The sequence below is a fragment of the Ammospiza nelsoni genome, chromosome 12 (genome assembly GCF_027579445.1).
Source record: "Ammospiza nelsoni isolate bAmmNel1 chromosome 12, bAmmNel1.pri, whole genome shotgun sequence".
NCBI classification, from domain to species: domain Eukaryota; kingdom Metazoa; phylum Chordata; class Aves; order Passeriformes; family Passerellidae; genus Ammospiza; species Ammospiza nelsoni.
Window position 1 is genome coordinate 5,975,328 of NC_080644.1, and position 24,971 is coordinate 6,000,298.

The window sequence follows — 24,971 nt, forward strand, 5'->3', positions numbered from 1 at the left end:
CTGCTCACAATGCTGATCCACACTTGGTTCTTTCTTGCCTGCCTGCCTGTGCTGAGCCATGTCTGGGGACGAGTGGGCCAAGGTAAGGAGCCTGCCTGCCCTGCTGGGGCTGTTCCTGAGGTCTGTGTGCCCTGGGGCAGCCCAGCCCTCCCTAAGGCAGCGACAGCACTGTCAGGGGCATTCCCAGAGCCAGGCATTATTCCAGGGGGCTGCTGTGCTCTGCTGTGTGCTGGTGAAGCTCCAAACAGCCTTTCCCAAGCATGAAGAGCAATGAGGGCTCAGGAGCCTCATCTGGGAGAGCCCCTCCATCCCTCCCCACCCTGCCTGGCCTGTCCTCATCCCTGGCAGCAGTTCAGCCCACCAGGGATGCATTTCAGCCTGTGCAAGCAAAGAGGGACTTCTGTGATCTGTGGGAGCCTGAGAAATAGGAAGGAAAAGGCTTTTGCTTCTTTAGACACTGCACCTTCCTGCTTTGGGTGTTTGTGGTGAGATGTGGCGCAACATCTGGGTGAGAAAGCATGAGGTGATTCATCCTGCATCATCCTGCTCCCCAGAAAATGCCTACAGCACCTCAGCACAGCCTTTCTGATGTGGAAGAGCCACCTTTAGGTTATGTCTGAAGAGCACAGAGGTTTCTAGAGAGGTGGTGGCCCTGCAGGGCTGGGACAGATGTGTCTCCCTGCTGTGCATCTTCCAGACTTCTGCAGTTAAGCTTGGGCTTAACTCCATGAGAGCAAGGTTACAGCATCAAACAGTGCACATCCAACACAGGGCAAGGAAACAGTGGAGCTTTCATGGCACTGGGGATCATTTGCATCCAGCACATAATGGTGCTTTAGAGGATGATGTCCTTTCTGGTCTGTCTGGGGACATTCTTGTCTTTTTAGCTTCTGGGCTCCTAGAGCGATGCCCAAGGAGCTGGACCACACTTGTCCAAAAGAAGACAGCTCCATGTTTAATCTAACTATGAATTCCCCTCATTGTTCCATGATCTTTTACCATTTCTTTTAGGCGTGATTTTAGGATTTGCTTTTTGCCCTTCACCCCTCTTCCCCCTGTTTTCTTTCTTCCTCTTCAGATTTGCCTGGGGTGAGATGTGAATCTGAGCTTTGTTTCCCCAAAATAGTTATCTGCTTGTTGGGCAGCCTGCAGGAAGTCTCTGCAGGGAAAGGTTAAGGCCCAGATGTTGGGCTGAGACAAGCAGGACCCTCAGTGCCAGCTCTCACTGCTTTCCTGGGGGCTGACATCATGGCAGGGATGTCAGGAGGTGTCAGGGATTAGTGCAGGACCAGATTAGGGAGCTGAGGAGCCCTGGGTGACACTTTGGCAGCACTTAGCAGAAACTCCAGGTCACTCTGAGATTTATTTTTTATGAGTAATTGTAAAGGGAAAAAGATTGGTAACAGCTGCAAATGAGGGGGAGCCCTTGGGTGCAGATGTTTATGGTGTGATCACTCACTGCAAATTAGGGCATCTGCTGGAAAGGCAGCTCTGGGCACAGTGTCACAGGGAGGGCAGAGAAATCTGCTGAGTTGCCATCCTGCATCCAGCTGAGTGAGAAAGGTTCATATGGTGACATTTGTGTGACAGGAATCGTGGATTCAAGGAGTGACACAATGGGCTCAGCCATCTAGCTGGGTTAACAGATAGCTGTGAAATCTGGAGCTGTTAAAGGAATGTGCTCTTTCTTCTCTTTACCTCCCTGTCTGATACTATTTTTTCCCCTCAGGATTTGTCATTTAGCTTGCAGGTCCCTGCAGCGAACTGATACAAGCTGGTGCCCATGAGTTATGGTCCTGCCAGGAGCTGTTATTTACACTTTATCAGCTTTTCTTTCCTTCTTTCTAAACCCAGCTGGTCCTTGGAGCTGCCTCTGAAATGATCATTCTGCACAAGTGTGGGATCCATCACCTGGGGAATTCCTGTATTTCTGAGCATCCCAAGCCTATTGAGGAGCCTTGCTTGAGCCCATTTGCTGCCCTGCCATTTCACGTGTTTGCACTGAACACACTTGCTGTAAAAATCCATTCACCCTGAAAGCTCCTGGGAGAGCCCTTCAGGGCATGAAGGGTTCAGAGAAAAGCCCCCACCTGTGGGGAGGCTGCTTTACCTTTCTGCAGGGGTATAAATGAGAAACTCCTCCTTGCACAGGAGGCTCCAGGCCTGCAGAGGTACAAGGGGATGCAGGAGCTTCCAGGGGATGTTGAGGACTTGCCTGGGGTGGGGAAGGCTCCCTTTGTACCACAAGCACTGCCATGTCCTTGGGGGAGGCAGCACAGTGGGGTTTGTGGCAGGAATTGCAGCCACAACAGCACGGCCACGTCTCCTCCTCCTCCTCCTCCCCAGGGTCAGGCCGGCTGAAACTCACTGTCCTCTCAGAAGACAGGCTGCAGATGAAGTGGAAAGAGACTGAGGGGAACATCAGTGGCTACAAAGTTCGGGTAAAGCCCATGGCAGGTACGTGCTGACACCCTGGGCTTGGGCCCCAGCAGAGCTCAGCGGGACTGAGCTGCACTGGGAGCACAGGAGCACCTAAAAATGAGAAATGAGCATTATTGAGACCTTAAGGGAATACAGACAAGGCAGAGGGAGTTACCCACAGCCTGCTCTGGTTCCAAGGGCTGGTTTCACTGGGATGTACGTGCAGCAGTGACAAGGAGCCTCTCTGGCCTCTGTGGGAGCAGTTTGTAGTGCCACCCAATGCAGACACTGTCCCTTTTTCACTCCTTCACAGGAAAAAGAGGAAATTCAGCCCTCTTCATGCTAGGGGAAATGTTTAGCCAGAAATGCTGTCCTTTGGGACTCTGTGAGACAAAAATGAAACAGGTTCCTTGCCTGTCTCTTCTGTGGAGCTCTCAGCTCTGCCACCACTGCAGGGACATGGCATGGGGGGCCTCTGACCCTATTTGTGTGGGTAGGCTCATCTCTCCAGCTCCCTGCCCCTACTCCCTGATTTCAGATGTTGAACCTGGTGGGGTTGGAAGGACACGATGTCCCTCAGTGGGGAGGAGGGGCTGAGCCATCCTCGGCTGTGGCTGGCATTTGGTTCCCAGTGAGCCGGAAAAGGGAGCAGGAGTGCAGGGCGGCAGCTCCTGTGATCATCCACCCAATTTTAGCTCAGCCCCCACCTGTTTCCCGGCCTGGAGCAGCAGGCTTCTCATTCCTCGCCTGCCGCGCTCCTCCCCAGAGCCTCAGCTCAGCAGAGATTGATGAGCATCCCAGGAATGCAGGGAATCCCCACAGCACATGCCCGAGGCTTTCCCTCTCAGGCCGGGGAGTTTCCATCCCCAGGCAGGAGCGCTGGATCAGGAACACATCCATCTCCATCATTCAAAGCTCCAGACCTTTCTATGAGAGAGGTTTAGGGAACTTCTGTGCCCCTCTGTGCTGGGCAGCAGTCACTGCCTTGCTCGCTCTGCTCATTGCCCTTGGCTGCTCAAGCCATCCCAGTCCCAGCAAAGGGTCCAACAGCTCAGACACGGCTGTGGAAGGGTCTGGAGGCAGTGCCAGCCCCAGAAATGAGCTGTGCCCTGCAGGCAGATGGGGCAGAGGCAGCACAGCTGGGGTAAGATGAGTCCAAGGGCCAGCAGTGACCTCCAGAGGCTCCGAGTCACTTCCTCATTGTGTCACGCATGACCTCAACCAGCTGGGTGTTTTCATAAGCAGTTGCCAGTCTTTGCACTCCCAACACCAGCTTTTCACTCAACAATCCTTGGGAAGCTGGTGAAAGTTGTACTAATACTGGGTAGGAAGTAATTTTCTAATCTGGGCACGTACCAGGCATTTAAAAAACCCACCTCAATCTTCCCAGCTCTACGTTGAAGTAAAAGAGTAAAAATCAGAGCTCCTCAAAATTTAAAGCATGAATAGGAGCTGACTGCAGTCCCTAGGCAGACATTCCCTGCATTTCAGTGCTGCTTTTGCTACTGTCAACTTAAATTTAAGCTCTGACAGGCTCTGAGCTGTGGCTTCATCCCACCTCAGGGGACTCGGAGCAAGAAGTCATGCTGAAAACCAAGACTCCCAAAGCCACGGTGGGAGGGCTGAGCCCCACCAAGGAATACACCCTGCAGGTCTACGTGCTCAACGGCTCCCAGGAAGCCCTGTTTGCCAAGAGGAAATTTGTGAGTAAGTGGAGAGGGCTAAATTTTACCACTCAGAGCTGCTGAGGCTCTTAGGGATGTGGCTGCTCTGGCACATGCCCTGCAGAGTGCTTGGCAGTCCCAGAACCTGGTACTGTTTTGGTTGGAAGAAGGGAGATGGGGAAAACCCAGGGGATGAGGGAGGGAACTATGGCTCTCTAGATGGGCAATTTCTCTATTTTTGGTCTTCCCACAGTAGAGGAGCTCAGAAATGCATCCCAGACTAGAAACAGCCGCAGGAACGCAGGAGCTGCATCAGGAAAGAATCTCACCTCCTCTGCAGCTGAGCACAGTGGGGTGGCTGAGGACACCCCTCCACCCCTGAACACTGCCCTGCCACACTCAGGTGGGTGCTCTCACCATCCTGGAGTCTCAGGGATGCCATGGTAGCATGGCACAGGCCATGGCTCAAAATCACAGGGAATTGATTTTGAGCCATGGCCTGTGCCATGCTACCATGGCATTCAGCTGTCCCTAAAACCATCCCCATTTTCTCCCTTCATCAGAGATATTCTTGAGTGAGCCTTGCTAGCCTGGTCTCATCCTTTGCACACCATTCTTAGCTACAGAAACACAGTAAACCACCTAAAAAAATTTGCCCTTCATTCCAGCCAGGCTGAAAATGCACGTCCAGGTATCCAAATTCAGCAGATGCAAACCCATCCTTTGACTGAATGTGGATTCTTTGAGAGCAAGCTGCTCCCTAAGCACAAGGGCTGATGGTGCTTTTTTCCCTAAGCTCTGTGTCCCAGGGCTGGCTGCAGGTGCTTTACAAGAAGGATTCCCTCAGCCTCTCTGGCTGAGGACTGTATGTAACTACAGAGTCTCGTGTTTCCATGGGCTCAATAGGGAATTTCACCTGTTGATGGAAGAAAGATCCACCAGGGCCATTATCCAAAAAAGTCTTGCACTAGCTCGGGGTGTTTACAGGTCACAGATTGCTGAGCTCTGGAGAGCAACTGGGTATGAGGTGCCATGGGATGTTTTTCCTGATTTATATTTTATAAATATTCATTGTTTTTCATCGTGGAAGATAATGGGAAGGACACACTTTTTGATGTGAACCATTTTTAACATTAGCTCCTGAGCACACATGCAGTCCTCTCAGAGAGGTGTGAATGAAGGTGGTGACAATCCACCCACCAATTTCCATAAAATTGTAGGAATTTTACCCTTTCTGAGCCCTCTAAATTTGTGCTAAATGTGGCATAAATCAGCTGAGGAGTGGGGTTGGATGGGGATAATACAGTTTGGGACAATGGGATTTTTATCTTTGGAGCACAGCAAAGGACAGAGCTGAAAGGAAAAGGCAGAAGGGGGTTCAGCCAAAGAGCTCAGGAGAAACTACAAGAAACCAGCCCAGTATGGAGGTCAGCATGACAGAAACAGCATCAACGACCCCAAAATCATCCCAGCACACTCCTGAAAACGAGGAGCGAGAGACTCCAGGAAAAGAAAAACCCCCAAAGGATTCACTGAGACGAGGTGAGAGGGGGTTCAGACATGTCCTGCTCCTTCATCCCCTGCTGTTTTCCCTAACACTCACTGAATTCCAGCTTTCCAGCCCACCCTGTGCCCCCCCAGAGTACAGTGCTGCTGGTTGTGCTTCCAATCCCTAGCTCATGCTCTGGGAGCTGTCAGAGCTCACTGGAGAAATTTGGAGTCCTGCAGAACAACATGAATTCTCAGGAAAGCTGGAGTTGGGCCAGAAATTCCTTCCAGATGATTTAATTTATTGATTTAAATTGATTTGGCACCATTCTCTCTTCACGTTGTCATCTCCCCCTGCTTCTGGCAGATTCATGTAAGCATTTGTGTTCCTCTGCAGAGCACCCCCAGCCATGGACCTTCCCAAGGTGTTTCCTTTCCAAGCACCAGGGGTGTTTGTTATCTGGTCTGCTCCTCCTTCTGGGCTTGTTCTTCGTGTTTCACAGATATCTGATCCATGAGGATCCTTCAGATTCAGTTGAGATTGTGATGGCTCCCAGCTCTGCTGAAATGGTGGGAATGGGATGGGCCAGAGAATCCCCTTTGGCCCAGCAGAAATCCTTGACTGTGAGAGGAGACACACCTCCTTGGAGCCTGATAAATCTCAGTGGGATCATCTGTTTCCCCTCCACCAAAGATGGAAAATTCCCCATCTGAGCAATACTCAAGGAAGATGCATCCAATTAGCAAAATGCCTTATCAGATCCTCTGCTGAGCTGAGGACCAAGGGTGAGGAGGGAGGCAGAGCTGGAGTATCCATAGTGCCAGCAGGTTTTTGCTGAGAGATTGGATTTAATATAAAGCCATGAAATAATTGTAGCCCACAGGGGATCTCGTGATGGAATGGAATTAAGCAATCACCTGCAATTCTTGGAGACTTAAGCTAGATAAAAGGAAGCACTGGGCTGGGGCAGAGATGGAATAGAGCTGACAGCTTGCAGAGAGCAGTGCTTGGGTTAGCACATGTTTCCTGACAGCTTTAACCCCTTCTTTGCAGAGGTGCAGCTGCACACCACTCCATTTCGAGGTGCTGAGATGGGTTATCCTTGGCTCCATGGTTTTCACAGGATGCTGACATGTGCCAGACTGGCAGATGGTCCATTCCACCATCCAGACAAGGCCTTGCACAGCAGATTTGACTTTTATCTTAAAACCAAAGCAGGTTTTCCTCCTCAAAACTGCTTCTCTGAGTATCCAACCTTTCCCTGCAGGCTCCCAGTTTCAGTGTGACACTCCTGCCATGACTGACATTGTCCTGCTCGTGGATGGCTCCTGGAGCATCGGGCGCAACAATTTCAAGCTCATCAAGGAGTTCCTGAGCAATTTGATTTCCCCATTCAGTATTGCAGAAGACAAGATCAGAGTAGGTAGGACATGCTCCTGTTTCCTGACCTTGGGATGTTGATATTGGAAGGGGCCTTGGTCTCTTGTCCCCGTGGTGATGTGCTCCTCTTGGGAGCTGTTATTTCTCTAGGATGGGGTCCTTGAGCTGCTCTTGGAAGCTTTTCCTATCTGGCAGCAAGCTCTGGCCTCTAGTGGCCGTGAAAAATATCTGCACATTGAGCAGCAGGGCTGTCTTTGGGCAGCCCAAGGTCGGGTGGTGATGCTGAGACACTTTTGGGATTTGCTGCCGTCTCTGAGGATGTGCTCAGCCACCAATGCATTGGGTGCAGCGGCAATGGGGCTGCTGTGAGTTCAGAAGGGAATGGGGCTGCTTCCAGCTCTGAGTGATGCTGGCAGCCAGGCTGTACATGAAATAGGGTGGTGAAAATCCTTCTCAGTCCTTGCAGCTCATTGTTTGACCTGGATTAACTTTGGCACCTTATCAAATTCCTCTGATCATCATGAGGGGGATGTGTACCCCTGTACCCCATGGGGTCTGAGTCATTGCTTTGCTGCCAGCATGGCAGGACCAGAGAATCACAGAATTGTGGAATATTCTAATTTGGGAGGGACCCACAAGGATCATCGAGTCCAAGTCCTGGCCCTGCACAGAACACCCCAAAGATCCCACCTTGTGCCTGAGTGCATTATCCAAACATTCCTTCAGCTCTGTGAGGCCTGGGACTGTGACCACTGCCCTGGGAACCTGTTCAGTGTCCCACCACCCTCCGGGGGAAGAACCTTTTCCCAATATCCAGCATAAACACCCCCTAACTCAACTTCCTGCTATTTTCTCAGAACCATGCAGAAAGTGGAGTTAGAAGCCCCATGTGCTCACCCCCAGTCCCTGTCATTATTTGGTGTCATCCTCCCTGCGAATCCTCTCAGCAGCTCCCAGAGTGGGGCTCCTGCAGCTCCCCTGGGCTGGCTGGATGCCCATGGCTCCTGTCTTCCCCAGGGCTGTCCCAGTACAGCAGTGACCCCAGGACAGAGTGGGATCTGAGCACTCACTCCACCAGAGAACAGCTGCTGGAGGCCGTGAGGAACCTGCGGTACAAGGGCGGCAACACCTTTACAGGTAACTCCACCTGGCAGGGCTCTGAACAGTGGGGAAAGCTGTTCCCATGGATTATGGACTCTGTGGGGGCTGTGGCCACCGGCGAGGAGAGAAAACATGTGGTTTTTTTGGAAAGCTGTGGCACAACCTCCATCTCTGCCCCTCTCCAGGTTTGGCACTGACCCACGTCCTGGAGCAGAATCTGAAACCAGACGCTGGTGCCCGGCTGGAGGCTGAGAAGTTGGTAATCCTCCTGACTGATGGGAAGTCCCAGGATGATGCCAACCTGGCTGCTCAGACCTTGAAAAACCTGGGCATAGAGATATTTGCCATTGGTAAGATCACAGCCATTGATAAGCTGTAGGACAAAGCCAACCTATTTTTGGTCATCTTCAAATTGAAGGTTATGTTCCCTCAACTTTGACAGAAGCATCCTGAGGCTGTAGAACTGAAGTGGTGGGTGAGACCTCATTACATTGTGGCTCAGATGAAAATTAACTCATTTATTCAGCCCAGGCAGTGTCTTGAAAGGATGTATTTTTTGGGGGGAAGGTATTCACATGAGAGATTTCACACCTCCCATCTAGTGACCTTTGGGAGCCTCAGGGACCAGTGCCATGAAAACAATATTCTCAGCTGTGGAACTGGGCAAGAGAACATTGTATTGGGGATGGCAGGGGACCTCCTGTGTAATTACTGCCTCTCACAACTTCCCATTTCTCTGAATAACAATATTATCTGCTTTTCACTGTCTGCCAGCAACACCGAGACACAGAATGGCCTTGAGCAGCTCTGGCCTTGAGGAGCACACGGGGTCTGCTGGAGACTGATACATGAGCAATAAAGTTACATAAAAGCTCCCCTAAAATTGCAATCTTCAAAAGTTTAGGTTAATTTATGTTGGGCTAATTTATGTTGGGGACATGCAAGTGAGGTTTTATTGCGTGGGGTCATGCAGGTAAGTGGCATTTATGGAGGGAGGAGAGCTGCTGAGCCTCCTTGGACAGTGTTAGGGAACCAAACTCTGGGAAGCAAAATGAGTTGTACTGTGGAGCTTGGTCAGCAGAGAGTTAATGAGGAGGGGGAGCTGAAGGATGGAGGATGCTGTGAGATGGAGAATTTCTGTTACATAAAAGGGCTGCTTTTTACTCATCCCTGACTGTTGAAATGCAATGTGATGTTCTGACGAACAACAGGCTCTCTGTGGGGAGCGCTGGCACCTCATAAATATAAAATGGTTATTTGTTCATTCAGTCCCTCATGTTTATGCCAACTGCCTCTCAGGTTGAAAAACATCTACCTTTCTGACAGCCAAGCCTGCAAGTGGTGAGGAGGCAGGAAAACAGCAGGAAGATTCACCAGGCTGTCTCCAGGCCACTAAAAGCTTTCTGAGCAGAAAGCTCTTCCCAGGCTGGGCTGAGCTGGTTGGTGCAGGAAAAGACATCACTGTGCTGGGAGAGCAGGGTGGTGGTGAAGCCCTGTGTGGGGCATTCTCAGCCTGGTGTCACGGACATATTTTATGAAAAATTCTTTTGTTGGGACCTTTTCTCCTGGGAAGCTGAGAGGCCTCAGAAATGAAATGTAAACAACAATTATCTGCTGCCGTGGAATGCAACAGGTGCAATCTTTGATTGGTCTCATGTGGTTGTTTTTAATTAACAGCCAATCACAGTCCAGCTGTCTCAGACTCTCTGGTTAGTCACAAGATTTTATTATCATTCTTTTCCATTCCTTGCTAGCCTTCTGATGAAATCCTTTCTTCTATTCTTTTAGTAGAGTTTTATTATATCATTTTCTTTTGATATAACATATATCATAAAATAATAAATCAGCCTTCTGAAACATGGAGTCAAGATTCTTATCTCTTCCCACGCTGGGGTTGTTTGCAAATTCAAGTTCTGTGTTGGCAGGGGTGAAGAACGCGGACGAGGCGGAGCTGCGGCAGGTGGCCTCAGAGCCGCTGGAGCTCACCGTCTACAACGTGCTGGACTTCCCCCTGCTCAGCTCCCTGGTGGGCAAGCTCACACGGGTCCTGTGCACCAGGATCAAGGAGAGGAGCCACAAGGAATCCGCAGGTGAAGTGGAGCCTCCCTTCCTGCTGTGTTGTCCTCTTGTTTCAGCGGTTCCATGCTGTTGTCTCCTTATTGCAAAAGTTTCATGCTTCCTTGGTGTTTCTCATGGGCATCTCCTCAGAGCACTGACTCTTTCTTCTTCACAAAGTAGCCAACAAGCTCGAATTCCCTTCTCAACCAACCAACCTACTCTTTTTCTCATTGGTCACAGCTGTGCCCTGTTAAAATCAGGCCTGTTCCTAATCTTTGGTAACTGGCCCAGCTGCAACTCCTTGGGGGTGAGATTACTTTCTGCACTATATTTATTTTTCTTCTATTCTGTCCCCCCACACTGCTGCTCACCATGTCCGTTCCTCTTGGAGGAGAAAATCACCTAATGACAGCAATTACCATTATAGGGAATTACCATTATATTCCTTCCCTCTTCCTTTATCATATGGTGTGGTAAATGTGTTGTATCCGTCTCCTTTTCTGAGTTTCTCCCAACCTAAAAGAGACAGAAAAAGCAGAAGAACTAGTATGAAAATATACTGGGGAAAGATTATGGGGTAAATATGGAGGTAGGATGAGGAGATGATAAAACACCTACATGCATTTCTTTTTTCCTCCACTAAACTTTGAATGTTGGATCTCCAAGGTATTTTCAAGTTCAAATCAAGCAGCCATTTCTTTCCTTTGCTGGAGAACAGTTTGCATGATGAAAACCATGAAGAACCTCTCCAGATGTTAGCTTAGATCCTCAGGAGAAATATAGTGTACATATTTCTATATCTTTTGCTCTAAAATTGACCTAAGCAGAATGGGAACATCTAGATTTCAAACATAATTTTATTTTAATGCTCTGGACATTCGTGTAAATAAATTAATTTATTCTTATTGATTTATATTTGATATAATTAGATATTTTACAAATATTAGGGTTAAGCTGAAGAAAAATTAGCTTCTTCAAAAAGAAACCAAAGTAATTTTTGCTTGTTAATTTTAGCAATTTTTTGTGATTGAGGAACACAGGCTTGTGTTGAAGAATTATTTGCAGCACGCAGCAAAATACACAGCCTGCTCTTTATGGAGTATTTATGTTCTCTGTACACCCAGTTTTAAAATATTTATTTCAGAGCAGTCTAGAAGAAAGTCTCTATAGGGAAGGAGATTGCAACTTGATTTGAAAAATGTCACTCGTATTTATGAGCTGGAAAGTATGTTCGGCATGAGAAGTGTGAATGTAAGAAAATAACTGTGTTTTTAATTCCTAGGCAGCGCTGTGAAAGACACCCCTGTGAGCACGGGTCCCCAGCTCAGCCCAACTGACCTGAAAATATCTGCTGTGACCTCCAAGAGCATGCACTTGGCCTGGAGCCCTCCTCTGAAACCACCAAAGAAATACAGGGTTGTGTATTATCCATCCAAGGGTGGGACCCCCAGAGAGGTGAGAGACCTTTCCCTGGACACCTGAGGCTGCCACAGATTCCAGATGGTGGCTGGGAATTAAAGTAGGCTTGGGTGGACAAAAAGAGGGTGGGGTGGGACATCAGTTATTCCAGAGATGAAATTTAATGCATGATGAGTGTAAATGTGATGAGGTAATAGGCTGATTTTTCTCTTAGGCAGTCTTATACCCGCCCTAAATCATGTGTTTTGACTCAAAGAGGACACTCGGGTACAGAGATCTGTCCAAGAATACTCATCTGCAATGGATAGGATTTAGAAAAAGCAAATCCAAGTTGTGGATGAATTTCCATTGATTTCAGTGAGAGCATGACTAGAGTTTTGTGCTCAGTGTTTGCACAAATCCCAGGCTTAGAGGACAGCAATCCTTTCTGCCTCTCACCTCTCTGTTTTGGAGAGATTTACCTAGCACAAAGCACCGAGGGAACTGCACTTCATGTCTTTGGGCACAAATCTGCCACGGGGCAGCCACACTGGCCAGGGACGGCCACTTCAGCCGTTCCACTGAAGAGCAGCAGCACCTCCCTGCCCTGAGAGCCCTGCCTTGTGCTTGCAGGTGGTGTTGGAGGGAGCAGTGTCCTCCCTGCAGCTGTCCAACCTGACCTCGCACACGGAGTACCTGGTGTCGGTGATCCCCGTGTACGACAGCGCCGTGGGCGATGGGCTGAGAGGAGTCACCTCCACCTGTGAGTAGAGAGAAGTGAGCTGATGGCTGCTCTGGCCATCTCACACTGGAGCCTGCCTTGGGTATTTTCCAGCTCAGGTTTAGCCTGCCTACAGCTCTCTGGAGAGAGCTCATCTCATCTCTCATCTGTGGAGATGCTCAGAACTCAACCAGACAAGACTCCTTGAGCAACCTGTTCTTTGAGCAGCTGGTTGGGCAGGGGTCCTTTCCACCTCTGTCATTCTGCAAAGCAGAATGTGGCAGTAACACACCCTGCTAGGAATATATTGCAACTCTTTGCTGCTTTTTAAAAAAATTTTAAATCCATGGTCTCCAAGTGAGTTAAACTCTCTGTAGCATAGAGACTGTGTTAGGCATGGGGTAAGTGCCCACCAGCTTGCGGTAGCTGTTGTAAAGCCGGCTGTCCCCTGGGTTTTGAGTTGTTTCAGATCTCATTCACTGAGGGTACCTTTGTGCCTTATTTTTCCCTTTAGTGCCTTTGTCTTCCCCTCGCTCCCTGCGCGTCTCTGAGCGGAGCCACAACAGCCTGAGGCTGAGCTGGGAAGCAGCCCAGGGAGCCACACACTACCTGGTGCTCTGCTCTGCAGCCCCTGATGGAGCAGAGGACTACACAGCAGAGGTAGAGTTTGTGACAATGGTGATAACATTGTTTTTTCTCTGTCTGGGCTGAGTTTACTGCTATCTCTAAGCTTTGGCAATTGGTGTCATGTGGTCAAAGAAAAAATATAACTATTGCCAGAAACAGCCTTCACAGAATATTCTTTTTTTTTTTTTTTTTTTTTTTTTTTTTTTTTTTTTTTTATTGTTTGTCTCAAAACAATTTCTAACTTTGAGGGTTTCATATGGGAAATTAAGTCAAGGGAGAGATCTGGCTGCCTCCTGGGGCCCTGGAAACCCAGGCACTGAACTCACATGCTTGCAGCTTCAAGTGTAATCACTGCATCCTCGAGGCTGTACATAAACATCTTGACTCTGTGTGTCTTTAAATGTTAATTGAAAATGTGTTAGGGTGGATTTTGCTGACATCTGAAAACAGACCTACAACACTGCAGATGAATAAAACAATGCTTGAAGAATGGAAAATCCTTAGAAACATCTAAGAACCCTTTGTTGTGCATGTTAACGCCTTATCTGGAGTACCTGTATGCTGAGGATATGAATTTAAAAAACAAAGTGAGTGGGGAGGAACATTTATTGTCTGTTTGAGATTCCCCCTTTGAATGCACAGCAATAGGGACAGGATGGTTTTCAAACCAGAACAATTAATACTCTGCTTCCAGGGCATAATAATGGGATTTTTATAAGATCCAGAACACTTGAAGCAACACCAACACTCAAATTTGCATTTCAGCATGCCAACACATTTCCACAGTTACCTGACCTACTCCCTGCAGGAGTGCAATGCTCCAGACCTACGGGATGTCAGCAAAACCAGCATTAAAATGTTCCCCCCTTCTTATAAGCTGTGTTCCAACGGGTGCAGCCTCCTAAATGTCCCCGTGGTGCCTTTCTGCAGCTCAAGGACCAGGGCTGTGCCCGCGCTGTGCTGGCAGCAGATGGCAGCAGCCCGGCAGCGCTCCAGCCGCAGCTTCCCATGGCTCTGGGAAAAGCGGGATCATAATTCTTGGATGCCCCCTGATCCAACCCAGAGCAGCGTTTTGGTGTGAGAGACTCGGGGCTCTGCAGAGCAGGGTTAGCAGGAGGTGCTGTGCATCCCCAGGGGTTGGGTGTCACAGAGGCAGAGCACTGCAGAGCACCTGCCCAGGTGGGGAAGGGGCTGGAGAGGAGGGGAATGAGGGGAAGGGAGGAGCAGCTCCCATCTCTGCTCTGTGTGACAGGAGCTGAGGGAGCAGCTGGAGCTGTGTCAGGGCAGGTTTAGGTTTAGGGGGGGATATCAGGAAAGGGTTCCTTACCCAGGGGGTGGGTGGGCATGGGATACTCACAGCAGCAGGGTGACAGAGGTCAAAGAGAATTTGTGCAACACTCTCAGGCACATGGTGGGATTTTCCTGTTCAGGAACAGGATTTGGACTCTGCTGATCCTTTTTGGTCCTTTCCAGCTTGGGATATTCTGTGATACTACGGTTCTAAGACCATTCTAGAGTGGAGATGTCCCGTTAGTGTAACCAAAGGGTCCTTGATCTGTGTCTCTGTAAGGTCCTGCTGTCTTAAATGCATTGGGAGGTACCTTAGAGCTGAAGGGTACCCTAAACCCCGTCTCTGTTGGCAGGTGAAGGTGACCCAGCCCGAGGTGCTGCTGGAGGGGCTGTCCCCCAGCACGGGGTACTCCGTGGCAGTGTATGCCATGTATGGGGAAGATGCCAGTGATCCAGCCAGCATCCAGGAAACCACCTGTAAGTGCTGCTGCTGCTGCTTACTGAGCTGTTATTAAACACTCAAGGCAGGAGAGTTGTGTTCAGTGAGGTGCTTCCCATATTGTGCATGTGGCTTGTGCACATGCTGCCTCTTTTCTGTTGGATCTGAAGCGAATATTGGTCCCCAAGGGGATCTCTATTTGTAGGGTAAGCTGTGACAAAGGAGTGGTGTTCCCCTGGTAATAAAGGAACCCTGAAAGAGGTATTCCTTTAAGTCTTTGTCGTCTGGGGGAGAAAAGGTGATCATCTGACTGTTTCCTCACCTAAATCTATGGCAGCCCTTTGTAGCCTTCCACAGGTGTGTGTGTGGTAGTTGATGCCTCGGGTTTTAGCTTTTATATTTTTCAGATTCTGTACTGCTTTAGTGTGTAAACCTGAGTTTCATATTAGGAAATAGAAAGCTCTCTGCGCAGAGTAGCTAGACAAAACAATTCCTTCTCTAGCTGGGGACCAAGGACAAATGATCCAAATCTCAGGCCCAAGAGCATAAACAACTTGGGCTGAAGAGCAAAAAACAAGAAGGATGGGACTTCATAAGCTAAAGCTATAGTTGGACAATTAACTCCAATATGGAAATGGAGCAGAACTTATAAAAGTGAGAGACCTTATGACCGGTCATGCATTTTGTGACCTTTTTGGTTCATCTTGGGTGCAGCCCTAGCTGAGCTCTTGCACTGCCCAAGCATTATCCATGGAGGCCTGCTAATAAATCCCTACTTTATTCTTTAACTCTGTCTAGCCTCCCTTCGAGGTCAGCCTTCACAAGGCATCCCAGTGAATAAAGGGAATATTTTCCTGCGTAATGAGCGAGCCTCTTAGTTCAAGCTGGGATCATCTAGGAGCAGCAGGAGGCAGTGGGTGGCATTTGTGCAGCCTGTGAAGGCTGGCAGTGCTGTCACTAACTGTTTTTGCAGTGGCCCTGAGTCCCCCCAGGTACCTGAGCTTCTCGGAGCTGAGCCACGCGTCCGTGCGGGTGAGCTGGGAGCCGGCGGCGCCAGCTGTGCGTGCCCACCACCTCACCTATGTCTCTGGCAGAGGGGGCAACGCTGGGCAGGTGGGTCCTCAAGGGCTGGGGGGAGGAAAAGACACCCGGGGGTTTGGATAATGCCCTGTTCTCCTTCAGCATGGTGCAGGGAGAGCCGGAGTGCTGGCAGAGTTGTGACTCTGAAATGGGCGCTTTGGCTGCGGTTATCGCTGCATGCTGAACTCTCTGCAGCTGTACCTCTAGAGTCACAGGATGGTTTGGGTTGGAAGGGACATCCATCCATCCATCCATCCATCCATCCATCCATCCATCCATCCATCCAGTCCAACCCCCCTGCAGTGAGCAGGGACATCTTCAACTAGATCAGGTTGCTCAAATCCCCATCTAATCTGGCCTTGAATTTTTTCAGGTATGGGGCATCCACCTCTGGGTAACCTGTGCTAGTGTTTTACCATCTTTGTTGTAAAATTCTTCCTTATACTTCATCTAAATCTACCTCTTTTATTTTAAAACTCTTGTCCTATAGCAACAGGCCTTGCTAAAATGTCTGTTCCCATCTTTCTAATAAGCTTCCTTTAAATACTGAAAGGCTGCAATAAAGTGTCTCTTTTTCTTCAGACTGAACAAGCCCACTGTCTTACACCCTCTGTCTTACAATACTCATGCAACTCCCCACTGCAGGTGGAAGTTCCTGGCACTGAAACATCCACTGTCCTGAGACCTCTGTCCTCCCTCACACAATACTTCATCAGTGTCAGATCCACGTATGATGAAGGGGACTCCTTTCCAATTACTGGCAATGTCACCACCTGTAAGTAAGGAATGGAAATACTTCTGGTCTCAGTAAGAAGTGACAAAGTTGGTTTGTGTGTCTCTGAACTTGGATGTTTTAAAGACTGGCCCCAGCAGCTCGTGGTCAAAACCCTTGCACAGAGCACAGATGGCTGCTGTTCTTTGTGTGTGGAATATGTCCAATTGTGTTATGCTCAAAATGAGGTGGAAGGGATAAAGAAAAGAAGCAAATGAAGAAAAGCATGATGTATCACTAACCTCTGCATCCTTGAGAGCCCTCCTAGCCTTCTTCCCTTTACAAAACCAATGTGATATCTGTGCTCCCCATAAACGAGATAACCTGTCTTAATTAGGGCTTTAAAAACAATTTGCCCCTGTCTGTCCTGATGACTGCTGTCATCTGGGTCTGAAGAAGCGACAGACAGGCTGGCCTCAGACACCTGCCTGGGTGATGCTCTGCTCCCCAGCCATCTGCTCCCCACCCTGGCTCTGACAAGGTGCTGTCAGAGCCTGCTCCTCAGCTCGTGTTCCTTGTGCTCCCCGCAGTGAAGGTGCCCCCTCCCCGTGCCCTGAAGGTCACTGAGCTCTCTGGGAACAGCCTCCGCCTGCAGTGGGAAGCTGTGGCTGCCTCGGACGTGGTTGTCTACCAGATCAAGTGGAGCACAGCCAGTGGAGAGAAGCCTCAGGAGGTACGAGGGTATGAGCCCACACACAGCTCTGGGGAGGCTGGGCTGGCTCTGAGCTCACCTGCTGGAGTGGCAGAGGACTGTGTGAAACTATTCAGGGCAATGCACTCCAGCAATTGAACAGTTCAGCAGGATCCCTGCTGGGTCTGGCTTTCAGTGGAGCAGTCACCTTGAGGGCTGGGAGCAGGAGGGACAGCAGGGCAGAGTCCTGCAGGCTCTGGGAAGATTGCAGAAGTGTTCTGGGAAACCTCAAGGATGAAATTTAATAGGGACAAGCAGAAAGTATTAAGCTTAGGCAGGAATAATTAACCATAGGTATACAGGATGTAGAACAAATAGCTAAGAAGCAATTCAGTAGAAAAAAGATCTGGGGTTGCAGAGGATCACCAGTCCCCAATGTCAAGATGTTGTGGACAAGAAAAAGACAGCACTCAAGTATTTATAGCTGGAGGCATTGCTTTTAAGAAGGTGAAGCATTTTCTCTTCTCCTCAGTGCTAGGAAGCACTGATATTTTTGGGAGACTGCTCTTTGGGAAGGATGAGGTCCAAGTAAGGAGCACTCAGAGGAGAATGAGCAGAGACAGAACTGGTGCAGATCTGGCAGGGATGGACCAGGTGCCCCCTTCCATCTGAAGCCCCTATTTTCAGTATGAGGTCAAACAGCAGTTTAAATCTAGGCTTAATGCCCAAGTCTCTCCTGCAATGAGTGAGACCAAATAATTTCTATTTGGGCTGGAACAGAGGGATGCTGGGGCTTCTGTCCCCAGCTCCCCTAAAAGCTGGAAACTCATCAGAGGAACTCTGTGCTCTCTGCCTTGTGTCAGAGCTCTGTGCTGCGGTGCTGCAGGAGCTGCTGGTCATCACTGGGCTGCCATGCACAGGCATCTGCTCTGCATCATTCACAGCTGCAATTTTGCCTTTGCTTACACGTGTGCAACCCCAAACTTTAGCCCCAGAGCCCAGTGCTAACTCATTTGTGCTGGGGACAAGCTGTGGGCCAGGCACCTGGGGGCACGGAGCAGCCTGGGCATGCCTGGCAGTGGGGCTGACCCCTCTCCTCTCCGTCCTTGTGCAGCTCTCCCTGGCTGGAAATGTGGCCACAGCCGTCCTGCCCGGCCTGCAGAAGAACACTGACTACAAAATATCCATCTGGGCCTACTACAAAGATGGAGCTCGCAGTGACACTGTGTCTGTCCACCACAGGACCAGTAAGTGACCATCCACAGCCCAGGGTGACAGACAGGGCAGGGGATCCCTCACAACCCAGCACACTCCTGCAGCTCAGACTGGTCACCTCCAGCTCTGAAAACACACACACGAATGTCTGAATAAAGCTAGAGATGGTTGTTTAGGCTTCTGTGTGAAAATGTTCTCAGTCTGTCCTGAGAGAAAGAGGCTGGGCAATCCCATCACACTGATAATCCCTGCACGTGTTCCATGCGGAGCACATTTCATCCCTCCCTGCCTCAGTGTAGTGCATGGATGGAAATAAATTCAGAGGGTGTCCAGCTGAACGTGTCCCTGTGCTGCCTAAGGAATGGTTCTTGTTAATAAAATATTGTCTGTAGGCAGGGTGAGGATTTCCTGAGCTCTGTCATTGCTGAGTTTGCCTCACTGAGGGCATTTACAAACATGGGAGGCAATCCTGCAGGCACACTGCCTTGGAAGCATTGCCTAAATCTGGCTTTGTACAGGCAGGATATGAGGTTAAAAACTGGCACTCCCACAGGTCCTGGTAATAAATATTGCCTATAAAATGGCTTTGTTTGAAATGAATGGAACACTTCAACACCAACAGTCCTCCCTCTCCTCTCAGATCTCGTCCTCCTCTGCAGAATAAACTCATTTAGGCTGATGTTGAGCTGATGAAGCTTGAAGTAAGTGGTAATCTTAGAATAAGAAGCTCAGGTTTTATTAATAATAAGTATTAAAACCATTTTTATAGGAAACGACCTCAGACAAGTACCTTGGAGCTGCACACTGGCAAAGAAAAAAAGAAAAGCAAGCATCCTACTGATATATGATGACAAGAGGACAATTAGAGCTGTTTGGAGGCTGTAGGAAAATTAATTACTACGTTTTAAGCTATGAATTATGAAGTGTCAGAGGAGCTCTCTCAGCCCAGCACAATGACACGTGGCAGGGCCCTTCTGGGCACATTTGCACAAGCCAGTCCTTGCTGCTGCTGCTGCTGCTGGCACCCCAGCAGGGCAGGGAAAGCAATTTGATTTCTGCTTGTCAGCTGCTGTCCTTGTGCTGGAGCCTTGGGAATTGTCAGGCTCTGCCTCCTGCATGAAGAAAATAGAATTCTCCAGAAAGCCAGGTGTGCAGCTGTGCACAGGGTTCTTGGATGAGGGAGGAGACAAGGATCTGACTCCATGTTTCAGAAGGCTTGATTTAATATTTTATGATACATATTACATTAAAACTATAATAGAAGAATAGAAGAAAGGATTTCATTAGAAGGCTAGCTAAGAACAGAAAAAAAAAGAATGATAACAAAGTTTTGTGCCTTGGCTCTCTGTCTGAGCCAGCTGTGCTGTGATTGGCCATTAATTAGAAACAACCAACATGGGCCAATCACAGATCCACCTGTTGCATTCCACAGCAGCAGATAATCAATGTTTACATTTTGTTCATGAGGTCTCTCAGCTTCTCAGGAAGAAAAATCCTAAGGAAAGGATTTTCCATAAAAGATGTCTGCGACAGCCAGGTGTGCAGCCAGCACAGGATTCAGTGCCTGGGAGCTGCTGCTCCCTTTGCAGGAGCAGTCAGGGCACTGCCACACTCCTTCCAGCCAATATTTGCAGGTGAAATCAATGTTTTGATGCTAATTCTTTTCTAGAGTTTAAAGTAAGTAGTGCCCACAGAGGAGAAGTGGCACAGAGGGGGTGGCCGGTGATTTCCAGGGCTGCCCTGGGGCAGGTCAGGGGGAATTTGGGGATGCCAGAAAATTGCTGAAGGCTTGAGCAATGAATGTATGGGATGATGTGGCCCTAGGCAGGACTCTGAGGTCTCCTGGGATATGGTTACATTTCAAATATTCAGTGTTTCAAGCAGAAGCTGCCACCCTGTACTGTGCCTTGTCAAGATGTCCAGTGGTGTTAGTCTCCATCAGGGCTGGTGGATAAACTCATTCAGACACAGAATGAAAATCTCTGGTGTTATCTGAAAACCCTGACCTCCTGGTCTGATTTTTGAGCCCTTTCCCCCTTAATTTTCATTATAAAATGGAATTCTGAGGGCTGAAACAGTGATGAAAGCTCCCTGGATCCCCTCAGGAGGGCAGACTTTGGGTTGCTAGGTGGTGAGCAGCATTGATCAGGCTGTGCTGAATAATACCCAAAGTGTCTGCTAAAGGAGGTTGTGGGAGGGAGGAAATGCTTTCTTTTGCTTTCATCATTGCTTTTCTCTTTTTCTCTCTTGGCAACATCCCTTTATGTAAGGATAGGTCAAGTCATGAAGTTATTCTTAAAAATGTCTTGGTAGAATTTCCAAGAAATGCTGAAGTTTAAGGGCAAGGACTGAAGTGAAACTCAGCAGGAACTGGTAACACAAGATCCTCTCCCTGAAATACTTTCTTCTTTGAATGTCAAGGGAAAAAATTGCCAGGTCAGAGCAACGTTCCTTGCCTATGGTTCTGTGAAATGGAAGCAAGTTCTGCCCCTGGGGTGAGGGAAAAACACCAATTTTATTCAGGGCCAGTAATGCCTCTTGTCTCACCTGAAACACCCATTTTGAGACCAAATTTGTTATCGTCATGGGACCCTGCATACACCAATCCCTCACAAAATACAGGACAGCAGAAACATCATCCTCCTATAAAAACCAACAACTAATCATCAGTGTGATGTGACATTTGGAAGGACTGGGATGGGGTCACTCATCTTGCTGGCAGGAGAAAAAGTTGTTTCAAAGTTATGGTTTGAGATTTGTCTTTTTATGAACTTGAAATAAGTGAGTAGCTTTAGCTGGAAAAGAAAATTTGGAGACATTGATGTGGTACAAGCTCCTTCTTGTCTTGGAGATATTGGATTTTTTAAAATTCTTTGTTTTGACTAGAGGAAATAAAAAAGTTTGGGATTATTTTTCAGTAACCCAGTTAGCAAACTTTTCCCTGCAGACTTTCAAGAGGCAGAGCAGAAACAAAAGCATGCTGATGTATTTCCCACAGACAACAAAATTGTCAAAATGCGCCTCTTACCCACAGTTCTGATGTTTCTTTTTTTTCTCTGTTATATTTAGACTGAATTCTCATCTGAGCTGAGCTCTCCTTTCAGTGTGTTTTATAAATTGGCAAGTGTAGCAAAGTCCTTATCCTTGACCAAAGGCTTTCACAGTGATCACTTGTCACACTAATAAACATCTTTAGTGGTGCTTCAAACACAAACCCGCCCAGCAAGCACAGGGAGTGCAGAGGATGCTTTCCTGGAGGAATCTGCTGGGACATGGAGGTGCTGCTGAATGGAAAATGCTGGAAGGGGTGGCTTTGGTCCTGCTGAGCATCAGACAAGCACCTCCTTTTGTACTGAGGGAGAGTTCTTTCATCCGGGCTGCGGAAAAAGAACTTGAGCAAAAGAAAAGAGCCCCTTGATGGTCCTGAAGGACAAGGAGAGGGCAGTTTGGATGGGAGCTGCTGCCGAAGTGTTTCACAAAGTGCTTGTGTGCCCTGCTCCTCCAGCTGAGCTGTGGGGAAATCTCTTTATCCACCTCCTCACTGAGGATGCACTGCTCCTGATAGAGTGTGCATGGCAAATAAAAGAAATAAAATAAAAATGTGGGAATGAAGCTTCAACCCATGGCAGGAAAACACATGGCTTGTAGTTAATACATAATAATCCTTGCAGGTGAGCGTTTGGAGTGAGTGGAGGCTAGGGTTTTATTCTTATTTGAGTATTTGTGTGCCTGTAATGCTGGTTAGACCTGAGAGCACACAGGGATTGCTCCTGTGGAGGAGCAGAGGGTGAGGAGGCAAACAAAGCCACAGATGCAGGCAGGGATGCTTCTGTCCTCCAGGGCAGCTTCAGGAGATGTCCTGTCCCCTGTCTGTCAGATCCAGGCCATCAAACCCTACCAGGCCTGAAGGCTTTCCAGAATAAACCTGACTCCAAAGACTTGCCCTAACTTGCCCTTTAAAGTTCACTTCAGCTGTGTCCCCTGACCGCAGGTGAAGGAAATGCCAGCGCACGCAGCAAAGATGCATCACTGACTGATAAAAGTGCTGCTGAAGTGACTTTGTTCTTCTTTTCTTCTCTGCTTTGCCTCACGGTGGTGCACAGCAACACCTCCAGCCTGATTCAGCTGCTGCAATCTCAGTTCAGCCTCAGTAAAATTAAGCTTATTTCCTAAACAAAAGAGAAGGAAGATCAATGAAAATGGAAATGATCTTCACTCAACCTGTGCTTTAAGGTCACCCCAGGCTTTGCTGGGTGGGCAGAACATCCTTACAGGAAAAGTGCAGAATAAAAACCTCATCACCTTAGTGTGTTTCTTTGACTGTCTTTAGGGCTCACCCATAATTTTCAGTGTCTTCTGAATAAATTCTTCTTTTTTTTGTCCAGAACTTCTGTGTCTTCACACCAGCATGAGTTCAAGGACAGACACATGATTTTATGCTTGGAAATGCCCCAGGAGCAGACAACCCCATGTTCTTGAGCCTCTTTTTGACCTGATTTAGCCCACTCTGCCTTTCCCTTCTTCCCTCAACCTCTGCTCAGAGAAATCCCTCCAGCACAAGAGCCTCTGTCGTCAGATCCAGTTTGCTGCACAGCAGGACCCCAGGGAAAGAAATGCATTTATGTAATTAAAAATTGCTCAGCTATGGTCTCTGGCAAACTCCTTTCTGGTTGTCTGGCTCAGCCCATCACCTGTTTGGAACCCCTCCAGCCATCCTAGGACAGGGCCAGAGAAGAGGGGATAGCTCAGGCACCCTGTGTGACCCATTCCAGGGATGTGGTTGTTGATGTCAGAAGCTCCAGACAGAACTCTGGTGTGCTGGATGCTCTGCGATTTTTTTTAAGAATAATTTTAAAACAGAAAAAGCTGAAAAATATTAGAAATGATGATGGATTAACTCTGATGTGTGATCCAGGTTTAATTGCCAGTAAAGCTGTTTGTCCAGCTTGATGAAATTCAGTTCCAGTTCAAGCAGCCTTGGTGTTTGTTCATGATGGGTACAATGGGTCTCTTTGCCTTGTGCTTCCAGGACTCTTTCACATTTGCAAGAATTTTCCCCATGTCCTAGGCTTGGAATTACTGAGTGTTTGAGTTGTGGTGTGTTGTAGCTGGGCAATCCTCAACCCTCCAGAATTATTTTTCCCTCTTTCCTGGGTGCTTGTGGCTGCCTTGAGTGTTGTTTACCTGCACAGCAGAGCACTGAGGTGTGATGGTGTTCACAGGGTTCTTGGATGAGGGAAGAGATGAGGATCTGACGCCTTATTTCAGAAGGCTTGACTTATTATTTTATGATATATATTACATTAAAGCTATACTCAAAGAATAGAAGAAAGGATTTCATCAGAATGTTAGCTAAGAATAGAATAGCAAAGAATGGTAACAAAGGTTTGTGGCTTGGCTCTGTGTCCGAGCCAGCTGACTGTGATTGGCCATTAATTACAAACATCCAACATGGGCCAATCAAAGATCCACCTGTTGCATTCCACAGCAGCAGATAATCAATGTTTACATTTTGTTCCTGAGGCCTCACAGCTTCTCAGGAGGAAAAATCTTAAAGAAAAGATTTTTCATAAAAGATGTCTGCGACACTGAGGCGTTCAGAAAAGGGCCTGGAAGCAAACACTGCTGGCCCCATTTACAGAGAATTCCCCCTGCTCTTTGTGCTGCTCACCTTCCATCCCTGTCACAGATTCCTGGAGCCCACCCACCAACCTCTTCATCAGCTCTGAGACGCCCAGCAGCCTCCAGGTGCACTGGACCCCTCCTGATGGCCGAGTCCAGCACTACAAAATCACCTACAGCCCCGTTTCTGATGCTGCTGCCCAGCAAACTGTGAGTGCCCAGCTCCTTTGTGGGGGACAATGTGACCAGAGGAACTCTGCTCACTCCAGTCAGGTTTAGGATATCAGGGCTCACAACCAAATCTCTTCTTGCTGATGTGTTGCTTTGTAAACCGAACTCTGAGACTCTTTTGTAATTAAGATATTTTTCTCCGTCAAAGCCACTAATAGCACAGCTTTCTCTGCTCCCTGAACTGGGGAGGGAATTCTTGGAGGCAGAGGGGTGGGGGATAAACCTACTGCCCCTCTGGCTTAGGGAGATTAAATATAATTATTTTAAAAGATTCCCTGCTTAAACAGCTTGATAATCCTGTTATAAAGCACTTCTGCTGCATTTCCATGGGGAATAGTGGGGTCTTTATATGGGAAAATTATTTTCCTCTGGCCATTGCTAGTCCAACAGCAGCACATAGACAGGTTGGCTGTGCTGAACCAAGCAGGAATGCTGCTCTGAGCCAGCCCCACCTAACTCTGGGCAGTGGGTGAGAGCCCCAATCACTGGGATCTCTTCTTCCCCCATTGCAGATCATGGCTCCAGGCAAAAGCAGCAGCGTCACCCTGCAGTCCCTGCTGCCTGATCGAGCCTACAAGGTGACAATTTCTGCCATCCACTACACGGGAGAGAGCGAGAGCACCTCCACCACGGGCCGGACAGGTACGGGGCTCAGCTGGGGTGGGCACCTCCTGCATTGCCCTCCAGCTGCCACCTCTGCTGAGACACTCTGCCTGAAGCCAGGGGTTTGCTCAGCAATAGAATATTGGCCTTGAAAAGTGAAAATCCTGCCCCAATTTCTGTACTCCTGTGAGTTATTGACAAATCTGAGACGAGCGCGAAGGGCTGGCGG

The 24,971-nt window shown here is 48.5% G+C and overlaps 1 protein-coding gene across 1 annotated transcript in view; it reads left to right on the forward strand.

Annotated features, from left to right (window-relative positions):
• The window catches only part of COL20A1 (collagen type XX alpha 1 chain), a 48,455-nt gene continuing 23,484 nt past the window's right edge, over nucleotides 1-24,971 (forward strand). The window contains exons 1-19 of the mRNA XM_059480765.1: nucleotides 1-82; nucleotides 2,347-2,457; nucleotides 3,985-4,128; nucleotides 4,339-4,488; nucleotides 5,427-5,627; nucleotides 6,842-6,997; nucleotides 7,972-8,091; nucleotides 8,241-8,405; nucleotides 9,981-10,145; nucleotides 11,396-11,568; nucleotides 12,145-12,274; nucleotides 12,747-12,892; nucleotides 14,503-14,626; nucleotides 15,562-15,701; nucleotides 16,314-16,443; nucleotides 16,971-17,113; nucleotides 18,186-18,318; nucleotides 23,976-24,118; nucleotides 24,652-24,781. Of these exons, the coding sequence (XP_059336748.1) occupies nucleotides 10-82; nucleotides 2,347-2,457; nucleotides 3,985-4,128; nucleotides 4,339-4,488; nucleotides 5,427-5,627; nucleotides 6,842-6,997; nucleotides 7,972-8,091; nucleotides 8,241-8,405; nucleotides 9,981-10,145; nucleotides 11,396-11,568; nucleotides 12,145-12,274; nucleotides 12,747-12,892; nucleotides 14,503-14,626; nucleotides 15,562-15,701; nucleotides 16,314-16,443; nucleotides 16,971-17,113; nucleotides 18,186-18,318; nucleotides 23,976-24,118; nucleotides 24,652-24,781 (2,677 nt within the window). The 5' untranslated portion in view covers nucleotides 1-9. The remainder of the gene's footprint in view (nucleotides 83-2,346; nucleotides 2,458-3,984; nucleotides 4,129-4,338; nucleotides 4,489-5,426; nucleotides 5,628-6,841; nucleotides 6,998-7,971; nucleotides 8,092-8,240; nucleotides 8,406-9,980; nucleotides 10,146-11,395; nucleotides 11,569-12,144; nucleotides 12,275-12,746; nucleotides 12,893-14,502; nucleotides 14,627-15,561; nucleotides 15,702-16,313; nucleotides 16,444-16,970; nucleotides 17,114-18,185; nucleotides 18,319-23,975; nucleotides 24,119-24,651; nucleotides 24,782-24,971) is intronic.